At 47.1% G+C, this 12,861-nt stretch overlaps 1 protein-coding gene across 3 annotated transcripts in view; it reads right to left on the bottom strand.

The window, feature by feature from the left end:
* Positions 1-12,861, bottom strand: part of MAP2K7 (mitogen-activated protein kinase kinase 7) — a 70,722-nt gene that overhangs the window by 42,081 nt on the left and 15,780 nt on the right. For 2 of the 3 annotated variants that reach the window (XR_012642743.1, XM_074979425.1), the window contains exon 2: positions 11,541-11,588. The exons of the other annotated variant lie outside the window; for it this stretch is intronic. Coding sequence is in view for 1 of the 2 variants with exons in the window: in XM_074979425.1 (XP_074835526.1) it covers positions 11,541-11,588 (48 nt within the window). In the remaining variant the exon portion in view is untranslated. The remainder of the gene's footprint in view (positions 1-11,540; positions 11,589-12,861) is intronic. 3 annotated transcript variants of the gene reach the window in all.

Here is a 12,861-nt window from a genome sequence, read left to right as displayed (position 1 = left end):
GAGCATGTGGAACTGATCAAAACAAAACATTTTGGTTTCTCTGGAGCACTGAACATTTATCAGATTGAATTTTCACCTGGTTTTGAAAAACACTGGAAATGTAAAAACCTTGAAAACTCTCAGATGATGAGACAATCATTTCCTGCCCATCTCCAGAGCTGAGCACTTTGGATCTCAGCTAGCAATGCCACTGTAGTTCTCAACACCTTGTAGGCCTGAACTCCTGCAGAACACAACACACTCTCCTTAAAGGTACATGGATTTTTAGTCACAGGGCACCAACATGACCATCTAGTTTGGCTTCCTGTGTGACACAGGTCCCTGACAGGTGTAATTGTCACAAGACACAATTGCCCCTTTAAGAGGGGGTGAGATCCAGTGTACCTGGACTGATACTTGTTGCCTAACTGAGCATAAGAGGCGGCATTGGGGTCTTACAACAGGGCCATGCAGGAGCCTTTACTGCTCCCAGTGTCTGTAGGCATCTGCCAACACTCACCTGTATTTATGATACCTGGTGCCTGCCTAAAACCCAATGGGAAGCAGGCATGAGTGCAGGCTACTGGAACAGGCCGCCCTCTTAAAACCGTGTGACAGTTGTTAACAAAACACGGATTAGAACAAAGTAACTTTCAGCCTCATTTTGCTTTTCACCATTCAGCCCATGTTCCTTTTGGTGTCTCATGGACAGTGAAAATACGCCAGTCAGTTTCACATGGCATTTTTATTTTAAGTCACTTTCACCTTCTGGTTGTGAGCTAAGACCACAAAGCTGCTGTGCCTCAGCCAAAGGTATGGAACAGTTTTAAGCCCGGATAGTACAACCTGACCCATAAAGTGAATTTCACTCAGTACAACTGGGTATGAAACCTAAACTTACTTGACACTTTAAGAAGAAAAACCTTAGGTGAAAGCAACTGTTCAACCTCAGTTTTTCCCACAAAGCACAAATTTAAGGCCTCAATTCCCCGCACAATCTCTAAGGCCCAAGACTCACACAATCATGTAAAGCATCGGAGGGGTAGCCGCGTTAGTCTGGATCTGTAACAGCAACAAAGGGTCCTGTGGCACCTTACGGACTAACAGAAAAGTTCTGAGCATGAGCTTTCGTGAGCACAGACTCACGATGCATCTGATGAAGTGAGTCTGTGCTCACGAAAGCTCATGCTCAAAACTTTTCTGTTAGTCTATAAGGTGCCACAGGACCCTTCGTTGCTGTTACAATCACGTAACATAGCTTAAAGTTTGGCCCTGCCCCAGTAGAATCATTCTGCCAGGGACTTCAAGTGGAGACAGCCCCAGGGTCACAGTGCTCTGCAGGCAGCAGTATTTGCTTGAGAGGGGTCTCCACTGCCAAATTGTGGGCAAGCATCCAGAGCCCCCGCTAATGTAAACAAACATCTCTCCACTGGACTTCATGTGGCCGGATCCCCAGAAGACGTAAACTGGCATCTTTCCATTGGTGTCACTCAGTCCAGGTCTCCAGCTCATACAAACTGAAATCTCTCCCCTGGAATCAATAAGGGCAGATTTCCAACTTGTGTGAAGTGGTCTCAAACCTACTGAAGTTGATGGGGCCAAATCTCCAGCTGGCATAAAGCAGCATCACTCCCCTAAGTCAAAGGGACCAGATCCCAAGCTGGTGTTACTCCACTGAAAGCAGTGGGCTAGTTGGTGTACAGCCACTGGAATCAACAGAGCTACCCCAGTTCATACCTCAAGAATCTGCACCAAAGTCTCTTCAGCACTTGACTCTGCTATTGTGCTTCTGTTCCACGCAGAGCAGTGGGAATTCCCCACATACAGCAGAAACTCCAGTGCTGCTGTGCAGACAGGAGAGGAGAATTCTGTTCCAGCAGCTCAACCCCTCCTGTACGCTGCTGAGCACCCTCCACTTCCAATGGCCTTCGCCGGGGGTTGTAGTTACTCTACACAATCCAGGATCTGGCTCTTGGAAGGCGAGTTCAATATAAAAGACAGCAACAGCCTCTAGCCACCCAAAGTGGGTTTCCAATCAAGGTTGCAAGGACTTTTCTGTGCAATGATTATTGGTGATTCTCCGACAGACTTTCTGAAGTACCCATAGATTTAAGGCCCCAGCTCCTACTTTACTTTCCCTTTCTGTGCTCCTAAACCCCTTGTACACTAGCAAATTTCTCCTCCACCGCTCTTTGCTTCCTGGACTCTAGTCCCTTGGATCTGCGTGAATGGAGCATGGGAGTCCCATATTATCAAAGGTAACTCCTGCACACACTCACAGGATGAAAATGAAAGACGGACAACAGGTCAGGGTGTGTCAGAGATACATGGGAGATTATTCTACAGTCAGAAAACCAGACCTCCAGTGAAAACAACGAGGAGTCCTGTGGTCTCTTAAAGACAAGCAGATTTACTTGGGCATAAGCTTTTGTGGGCTATACCAGCTTTCTCAGATAAATCCGATAAAGTGGATTTTTGCTCATGAAAGCTTATGCTCAAATAAATCGGTTAGTTTTTATGGTGCTGCAAGGCTCCTCATTGTTTTTGTGGATACAGACTGACCCAGCTACCCCTGATTCTTGTCATTCCTCGTAACTGCAAGGCAAGCAGGGCTTGGGGATAGGAACAGGGGAGAGAGGAGTGACAACCCACACTCCTGCCCATCTATCCAACCGCACATAACTGTGATGGAGAGAAAAGCCACCAGGATTTACAAGCATATCGGCATTTTCCTGATTGACTCACCTGAGTTAAAACAAGAGCAAGGGCTGGCGACAGGATCTCCTACATTTAGGCACCGCACTGCCAGAAGGGGGTCACCGTGGTCATCTGACTGACCATCTGCAGTGGCATGGGCCAGCCAACTTCACCCAGCCCATACCAGGTAGTTAGGCTAGTCTGTAGTTCTGATCTTTGTCAGCACAGGCTTTATTACCACCCAGTTTCTCTTCGCACCGTGGTTCAGCACGCAAGACCCCAACACTGATCCCAACTCCACCTCCACCTCCACCCCCACCCCAGGATTCGAGCTCGGATGCTTCCCTTCCCACCATCCCCTACCCCCAATTCCATTTCTACAGCAGCACGCGCCTTGCTCATGCGCTCCATTCCAGAAGCCTGCATGCTACTCTACTGTTTGGGCATGCAATCTAACAGCTCCCCAGTGTGTCATATGGACACCCAACAAGGCAGGAAAGGGAAAACATGCTGCAGGCAGAGGTCAGCCACTCCAGTGTACACTGGGAAGGGTTAAATTAATGGGGAGTGGGGTGAGAGGGTGGCGGCAGAAGAGAAAGAAGGCAGAAGGGGTGCAGAGAGGCTGCTAGTGAACGCAAAATCAAGAGGGCGTGTAGGGAACAGGAGGGCAGAGAGAAAAGCCACCATTTAGGCCTGGTCTACACTTAAATCTTACACCAGCATTGCTATGTCGGTCAAGGGTGTGAACCAGCAGCAGCAGGAGGCTGACAAAGCCCTCAGCACGCACCCATGTCAACAGAAGGGAGCTTCTGGCTACAGAGCTAACAGTAGTAGGAGAGACGGTGGGCCTACAAAAGCAGACAGACTCCTCTGTTAGTGTGCACTGCACCCACGCTAGGCATCTACTCTGGCACAGGCTTCGGAGCGTAGCTTCAGCTGCATGTAACTTAGGTGACAGGCGACTCCCAGACCTGCAGAAATTGTCCCGTGGGCTGGGCTGAGTGCACAAAGCACAGGACGGGTGCTGGACACTGTTCCAAACAAAGGGTCTCTGGGTGAGGACGACCAATAGAGAGGCAGCCAGGGGAGGTCAAGCCAAGCCGTCTCTCTGCAGGTCACTTGTTCATTTGTCCCAGCCCGGCCACTGGCGCAGGCTGGTAAAGCCACAGCTTGCAGTAGCATAGCATGAAACTAGGTCAAGTTGCACCACAGCCCTCTGAAGCTTCCAGCCAGGGGTTCCCACTGGTGTCTGGTACAAGGGTAAGTCTTCAACACTGGTGGAGCAGCACAGGGCACGGCCAGGGAAAAGCAACGGGATGAAACGTAATAAGGGAAGGATTTATGTTCTGCTGAGAAAAATGGCTGCTCACATTGTGCCTAGTCAATGTGGAACGGTGAATGGTGCCTCCTGTTTCCCCACACTCTGCTTGGGCTGTTTGAAACCAGACTGTCCAAAGTGCCCTGCAGGCAACAGTCCTGTACCAGGAGGGTGTGCGGTTGGCGGGGAGGAATTAACCTAAGGTATCTCACTTAGGCTTTTGAGGCAATTCCTCAAAACATTCTGACTCATAATGCCACTGAGAAGCCCCTCTCCTTTCCTTGCAGGCAGGGAAGACAATCAGAGAACACCAGGAAATCCCGTATTTATGGCCCCATTATCAGTGACTGAGAGGCATATTGCATTAGGCATATTGCAGTACCATGCAGGAGGCCCAGACATGGACCAGGGCCCCACTGTGCCAAGTACCCCTGCTCTCCAGAGAGTGGACTTGGATTTCCAAAGGAGCGAAGTGGCCACATGCCACTGGAATTCAGTAAAAGTTGGCTTCCAATTTCCTTCAGGATCCTTCAAAATCCCAGCCATCACTGCCTGCTCTGCAGGTACAACCAAACGGATGGACAGCCGGGCGCTAGGAGACTCCCTCACTGCTGTCAGGGGCACAAAATCTGAGGCTGCTTTTGAAACCAAAACATCAGGAATGATGGATGTTAGAACTGATTTTGGTGAACAACTTCCAAGACCCTGAAAGGAGCCTGGTTCTCAGAAGGGAGGGAGACTGCTCAGCCCTGTATGAAAAAACCTCAAGCCCTTTGAAGGTGATTTTCCTCCCTCCACACCCTTTCCCCCCAAAAAAGGGAGTCACCCAAAATCACCAGCCACCTGGGAAGATCTTGGCCAGGATCCCTCACGACTTGATTGGAATTGAGAGGGAGATAGTTTGTAGCACACCTGCACTGCTACTATTCTAGAGTCAGATGGCCTCTTGGGTCCACGTTGTCAACGATCTGGTTCCAGTCCTAGGTGAGCAGCCCCAAGTTTTCTCAGGAATCAGGCAGTTATAAGGGAGGGATATGAGTCATAAGTCACAAGGGAGGGATAGCTCAGTGGTTTGAGCATCAGCCTGCCAAACCCAGGGGTGTGAGCTTGATCCTTGAGAGAGACATTTAGGGATCCAGGGCAAAAAAAAAGCAGGTGCTTGGTCTTGCCCAAAAGGGCAGGGACTAGAGTCGATGACCTCCTGAGGTCCCTTACAGCTCTATGAGATGTGTATCTTCATGCATTTATATTTAAGTTTCCTCAGGAATCAGGCAATTTCTGCACCCATCACCAGATATGAGAGCTTAAGAGTCTGGGAGATGTGCTCCATGTGTCGAGTATTTGCTAGCAAGTTTCAAGATGGATTTTAACTGAAAAAGATAAAAGATAGATATTGGTACTTCCCCCACCTCAGTGCTGAGGGATGCCTGCACTCTGTTGGGGCCTCCATCTAAGACCTCCTCGACCATGAGATCAACATGAAAAGGAAGCAACTAGCAAAAGGACCAATAAAGAAACATACAAAGAAAACAGAGGTCAAACAAGGAGTAAAAAGAGACATTAATTACAGTAGACCCCTGAGTTACATTGGGGTTTCATTCCTCACAACCCCCCTGTAAGTCAAATTTTGTTCAAGTTGGGGGAGAAAGGAACCAGAGGGCAGCCAGGTTCCCACCTACCCTGGGCTTGCAGGAGCTGGGAAACTGACCAGCCCCATGTGCTGGTCAGTTTCCCAGGTCCTGCAAGTGGGTGGGGAGAGGGCTTGGAAACAAGCCGCAGCCTGACTCCCATCTCCCCACCCCCTGCTGCCTGGTTCCCAGTTCCGTCAGGCTTGCCAGAGCTCCTAGCTCCTGGCTCCAAGAGTGGCAGGTTCCCCACTCCTCACCACTCTGGAAGCCAGGTGCCACTTCTCCCTGGCCATTCCCAGCGGCAGTGGCTGTCTGCCCACCTGGCTTTCACCAGCTGGAAGAGCCTGGTGGGCAGACAGCCACAGAGCGGCTTTAAGTGGTACTTAACTTGTGTTAATTTGAGTTAAGTGCAACTCGAAGTCACGCATTTTGAGGGTTTCCAGTACCAGGATGGGTGCACCTCTCTCTGATAGAGGAAGGCTAAAGAGAGCTGGGATCAGAGTCATTGCGGCTGCATGGGTCCAGTTATCCAACCAGGACTATAAACTGCACCTAAAGAGGCATCTGCTAGGCACAGCTGGCACCTGCCAAGCAGGCAGCCGAAGCTGCGTTTCTGCAGCTGCAGAGGTGACATGAAATTGACTGGGGAGTTCCCACCTGCTTCAAGCAGAGGAAAAAGTGGTGTGTAAGTGTGTACTGCACCCAGAGACTTCAATTTCATGAACATGGCAATGGGCAGCGGTGTCTCTCCAGCAAGACTAGCAGTCTGGGCACAAATAAAGCCATGCCAGCTGACACGGCTTAATTCCCATGGCACCTCCTCCCGGGACTGGGTCTCTGGAGAACCTGATCTGACCTAACTTTGCCAACCTGCTCCAGTTGAAGACATCTGATCAAGAGTAAGCAAGTATACAGCAGAAAAATTTTCTTCCTCTACCCCATTACTTCTGCACTAAGCCCCAACCCATGGCAACTGAAAATGTGTCTAACAAAGGCTGGTCTACACAGGGAACTAACAATGGCAAAACTACATCTCTCCAGGGCATGAAAAATGCCCTGCTATGAGGATATAATGTTACATGTATGCAAACCCCCAGGTCAGAGGAAAGGAACAGCTTAAGGTTCCTTTAGTTATGGGAACATCTTCAATTTAATCTAGAATTCCAAATCAGTTGTAAAAGTTCACCTATACACTCAGTGTGTGAAAGATTTTGGCACGGGGACATTTTATAAATGCATTAAAAATCCTATTATGAAGTTGCACAAGAATCAACTGTCCCTTTTCAGGGCTTTTAAAATTGGGCATGGTACCCAAGGATCACAAAGTGATTTTCAACCATTACCCTGGTAAGTGAAGGAAATACCTATAATTTTTCAGGTAAGGAAACTGAGGCACATGAAAACAAATTGCCCAAGTCAGGGGCAAGGCTGGGAACAGAATCCAGAAGCAGAAGGAACAGAAATCACTGACACGACTAGCCACAGAAGCCAGGAATCCTGACTGTGTCCTCCAAACTGGTGAGACCAGACTCTCCCACCCCACAGGTCAGCAAGGAACAGGCTGACTGGGGTGGTCTGGTCTGACAAGGCTGGGATATGTATTACCTGGGTTATAAACATTTCTGCAGGACTCTGGTTGTCTCTATTTTATGTTCACCATTTTGGAAACTCTATTTGATGAATAAGAATTTCAATAGTGAATTACATTCAATCATCTTGCATGAACGACTTCCTGCTTAAAGCTTTAAGGAAGCAACTGAACGGCTTTGAAACAAACCTACAGCCAGCTAACAAACTCAGTTTAGGTCAGAATGCGGATGGGAGACCTTCCGCAGAAGACCCAGTGACAGACGTACTCAGTATCAAGCTTAAATGCGTGAGGGTGGTGTGCTGGAAGAGCTGCTGTCATTTCAAAACATCCTGAACACTGGAGCTCCTTAAAAATCCCATAGCACTCCCTGGGGAGGGGCTTTGTTTTAACTCTAGTGTCACAGCAAAATTTCAGTTCAGGTAGTTGCAGGTGGCCTACTTAAAAAGCCTCCTCCTGAATTTTCAACAGGATACAATAATGTAATATCGGCCTGCAAACTATTATGCTGTTCAAGTGCTGCCACTTCTGGAGTTGAACACTGCAGTACTTCAATGCTGGATGAAATAATCAAAATACATCCATCACCTGCTTCTCAGAGGGACCAGGTTGTTAAATTGGGGAATGTTTCTGAACTCCGTTGAAATCCTTGGATGATAAGCGGTGGGGCCAAGGAGGGCCAAAAATTGCTGTGTCTCTGTTTTCTGTTTCAACTGTTAGCTCTCAGGGAAAAGCACTTTCTCTTCCTCTGAGTTACAATGAGCCTCTGGTCTCTGCTGGGGGCCTGCAAGTGCTAGTGTAATACAAATAGGCTGGAATTTTCCAAGAAACCTGAAGTAAAAGAATTCCACTGAATTTCAACACCTGCCTAACAAAGAAAACTAACGTGTTTGGGATTTAAAAACGAGTAGTAACATTTTGTGAAGATAGACTCCCCCCACCAAATCAGTAGCAACATAAGGTGCAGACATGTCACCTATAAATCTACCTCAAGGGCTGAGTCTGCTGTCCAGCCAAACTGTCTGGGTGCCTTCCACATCAAATCCACAGCAACAGCAAAGGGGAGTCTCTGGCTTTTGCTTTCAGAGTCAAAACTGCTCCTGTTTCTGATTTGTTTATTTTTAGACGTGATTAAATTTTTCTTTGTCTTGGTGGGAGGATTGTGAATTCATTGCCATACAGCTGTTGGTAAATGTTCAGGTTCTTGCAGACTTGCCAAGACCCAAGTACAGCATTTCCTGTGACCACAGGCATCCCTCCAACAATATCAGGAATTAAGCTGTTTCCCTGTCTTAAAGGCACATGACGGCTCTGTGTTTTTCCAGCAACAGACGCAATGAGCCTGACCCTGACCAACTGCAAAGCTTTTCAGTTCTCCCTATAACTGTGAACAAGGCGGTAGGGAGGGTTGAGCATGAATCTCACCAGGCATGAAGCTACATGGAAAATGCACAGAGGCTTACATTTAAAGGGATCATTTTTGAGCCTTGGTCTTACCATGGTCTGAGACTCTGGGTGTGCTCTTGGAGCTAGGGACACTAATTCCCAGCTCTTGGAGGGGAGTGTTGCCTAATGGTTAGGGCTGACACCTGGGAATTAGGATTCCTGGATTCTATTTCTATCACTTAGGTTTTAAAAAAGGCTCAACTGCTGGGCTACTGAGCGTCTTGCTAGCACAGGGAACTTTCTAAAAAGTAGAGAGATCACTGTATAAAAAAAATGAATAGCTACTGGAGGATTGCAAAGCATTTTACAATTGGTTCTTATCTACGTAACAAAAGAGCATAGCATCACCTCCATTTGCGAGCTGCAAAAAGAGGCATAAGGAGGTGAGTGACTTGGCCCAGGTCACCCAGAGGCAGGAGCTGAGCCAAGAACAGACCCCTAGGTGTCTGGATTCTCAGTCTGCTGCTGTAATGAGGGAAAATGGAACCCTCTATAGAGATGCTTTAAAAACAGTGTGTCAAAAGTAGGGCAGTCAGCAACAGAAAGCTCAGAAATGCGGGTGGGAATCACCAAGGCATCTGATTTTCTGACTGCTACTGCAATGAAATCATGTGTTCACCGCACAGTACCTGGAGTGCACAATTCAGTGCAATACACTCAAGGATGGGAATCAACAAACCCTGTTCTTTTTCTGGCCTAGAGAAGAGAATTAAAATTTTTAAATAAAAGTAAATACTGCTTCATAGTTCACTGACTGGGAAATTCTGCAGAACATATCTAAAAAGTCATGAAAGCTCACCTAATAAATTATTTTGTTAGTCTTTAAAGTGCTACTTGACTGCTTTTTTGTTTTGTCTATCAGCTCAGTGTTACTATTTGACATTGAGGTGTGGGAGACACAAGAGCTCAGGAGAAAAAAAACAGACTGGGCATTTCACCTAAATCTTTCATCCTGAAGGATCCCAGAACACTAGGTTAAGCAGCCGTATAACTCAGATGCAACTGTTCCTGGGATAAAGCATAACAGCTGCTTAACAGTGCACAGCAAAGCAAAATCACCATAAAACAAGCCAAAGTTGAAATTGCTTCACTGAAAAAAGTTAAATGCAACTGAATCTGAGGTAGAATGAAACTGGTTAGGGTAGGAAGTGAAGAATCCTGTTCCCAAATGCTAACTGCCAGGGGAATTTAGGCAGACTGGGTGTAACAAGCAGAGTTGGAGTCTGGAAACCAGAGTTACACCCCAAATCTCAGAGAGTCATTGAAATCTTGTATGACCATAAGAAGTTGTAAAATCCCTTCTGTGTAGCCAAGCCTCAGTGTTCCACCACCACAAGTCTCGTCCCGAAAATCAAGAGATTAATGTTGAATTAAATTTTAGTTAGGAAAAAAAAAAGACATCTTATTTGCTTTCTGATTTATAAGCCTCTAGAATTTGGGTTTCTCAGCTTCTGTCTGCAGCCATAAAGGCTAAAAATGTATTTGAAAAAAGCTGAGATGCTCATGGAACCACACAATCCGAAGAGCTGAGGCTTTAAGAAACACACATCATATTGTGAGACTTGGGATAAAAGCATAAGAGCTGGGGACACACCTTCATCCACAGAGATGGCCCCTCTGGTAGCACAGCACATGGAGAAAGCACAAGGTGTTAGAACTGACTCATTGAGAAGAAGAGTGCCCCTAGTAAGCTGCCCCAAGTACTAGCCTGGTTTGGCTCTGCATAGCTAAGGAGATACAAAAGAGGCCCAGCCCAGGATGATATCAATGCAAAATGAGGAAGGACTACTTTGAGTGAGACTCTCAGGGAAGTCCCAGCGTGATATGGCTGCCCATACAGATGGAGGGGCATTGTGTGCTTAAGGCATGACACTGGGGACTCCCTGAGGGATATGTGAACTGTTGACAATAACTTCTTTCACACTGCTATGGAAGATAGATGAAAATACCTCCCATTTGTGTGTTAAGCCACCTGGTGGCCATCCATCATACTTACTGGATGGCTGTGCAGTTGACAGTATCTAAGGCTAGGTCTACACTAGACATTAAAGTCAACTGTAGGTATGCAATTCTAAATAAGCCAATTGCATAACTAGAGTCAACTTATCTGCAATTGACTTACCTGGCTGTCCTCCCGGAGAGAGGTCAATGGGAGAAACTCTCTTATCAACCTTCCCTACACCTCGTGATTTTTGAGGAGTACAGGGGTTGACTGTCAACTCCAGACAGTTCAGTTTCACGCATCCCTATTAGGTGTGTAAAATCGAACCCCAGGCTGATCTTCCACATAGTTAAGACACATGCTAAAAATCCAGCCCCTTGTGACTGCCAAGGCATGCACAGCACTCCGAGAACAGGGACAGCAGCCCAAATTCCAAACATGGAAAAATTACATTTTGCCTTCCTAACATCCCTGCTCTAGTTGCAACTGGATACAGGATTCTTCTTCACTTGCTAGCTAATAATGCTGAGAGCTCACTGCTGGCGTGTGCTGTTCTACGGCTGCTGAAGTCCAGCCTAGAAGTGGAGGTGACGATTGCCTACCTATAGTCTGGGGTCCACATATTTCAGACTTACCTACTAAGGAGCCTCAGATGGCAGGTGCAGTGGGTCCAAGCTATTCCAGCGGTGGAGAGACAGGAAAGCAAGTGGGAGAGCAGAGCCACAGTCCTATGGGAGACCTTACCTAATGCTGTTCTTAGCTGTAAATGGTTGTGTATGCTCAATCAACGGTGGTGGTAACCAGTGGATATGGGAATGGTTGGAAGGAGGGGGAGGAGACAGACAGCAGGGAAGTCAGACAGGTGGCATTTCTATGCAGCTGAAGGAAGCGTTAAGTAAATGATGCAGGAAATCCAAGCAGCGATGATAAAAAGTTTGGTACCTGCTCGTTGGGACGGAGCGGGAGCAGGGCTTAGAGTGATCACAATAACTGGATTGGGAAAAGGAAGAAAAAAAAAACAACACGATAAATCACAACAGAAACAATCAAGTCATCAAAAGAAATCAAATCATATTCTGGGTGGGGGGAGGGGGACTGATTCCAGGGGGAGGGATGGAGAATGGTGAGAAACCAACAGAGGGTGACAGACAGGTGAAAATGGGATGCACCATACAGTGAAGTACCTCAAAGCCCTGGGCAGCTGTCCCCCAAGTGTCTCAAATGTGCAGGCAGCAGCTGTTCCCTTCCCATTTCCCTCCACTGAAGCAAATGCTGTATAGTCCATACCATTGATCCACACTGGTGTTCCAACCTCCCTGCTCCCATCCCTGTCATCACCCTCCCATTAAGTCAGGTGTGCTCTGCCCCACTACGGTGTCTGGGCTACTTAGAACTTGGAGAGGCTCATGATTTCACCACCTCCTTCCCAGTAGAGTTTGTGGGATATTCTAAGTCCAGAAGGAACCACTGCGATCAAACACAGAGGCCACATTTCACCCACCCAATCCTGCATCACATCCAATAACTTCTAGTTAAGCCAAGGTAGGATCTTTTAGAAAAAGGCTGAATCTTGAAATTACAGATATCACATGACAGAGAACCAACAACGACCTTTGGTAAATATTTCCAATGGTTAATTCCCCTTCAACTTATTCCTAATCTGAATCTCTCTTTCAGACACTGGATTAAGTGATGCCTTTGTCTGATAGACTAAAGAGCCCACTACAGTCAGAATTTATCTCCCCACTTACAGACCACGATCAAGCTATCGCCTAACTTTTCTGACAATATATGAGAGGTTGTACCCCGCATCTTCCTAACTCTTTTCAGGTTTCAACATCCTTTTTGAAGTGTGGACACCCAAACTGGAAGTATCTCTATAATGTCATACACAGAGGTAGCACCATTTCCCTACTCCTTTTGAAACATGGATATATAATAGAACTGAAAGGTCACCAAGTCCGGTCCCCAGCATTCGCAGCAGGACCTATCACCATCCCTGAGAGAGTCCTTTTTTTTTTTTAAATCTTTTCTGCCCTGTACTTGAAAGGCCCCCTCGAGGACTGAACTCCCAAGGTTTACAAAGCCAGTGCTCCAATCACTGAGTTTATCCCTCCCAGCTCCTGCCTGCCATTCTCCTATTTATAAAGCTATGCATCACAACAGCTCTCAGCCACAGCATCACTGAAACCTCATGCTCAACTGATTATTTCCCATGACCCATTTGAGAGACACTGCTTTCCTGGATACGGTCCTCCATCCT

The sequence above is a fragment of the Carettochelys insculpta genome, chromosome 29, assembly GCF_033958435.1.
Source record: "Carettochelys insculpta isolate YL-2023 chromosome 29, ASM3395843v1, whole genome shotgun sequence".
In the NCBI taxonomy this organism is placed as follows: Eukaryota; Metazoa; Chordata; order Testudines; family Carettochelyidae; genus Carettochelys; species Carettochelys insculpta.
The sequence above is the reverse complement of the archived record's forward strand: the minus strand, read 5'-3'. Positions and strand labels throughout refer to the sequence as shown.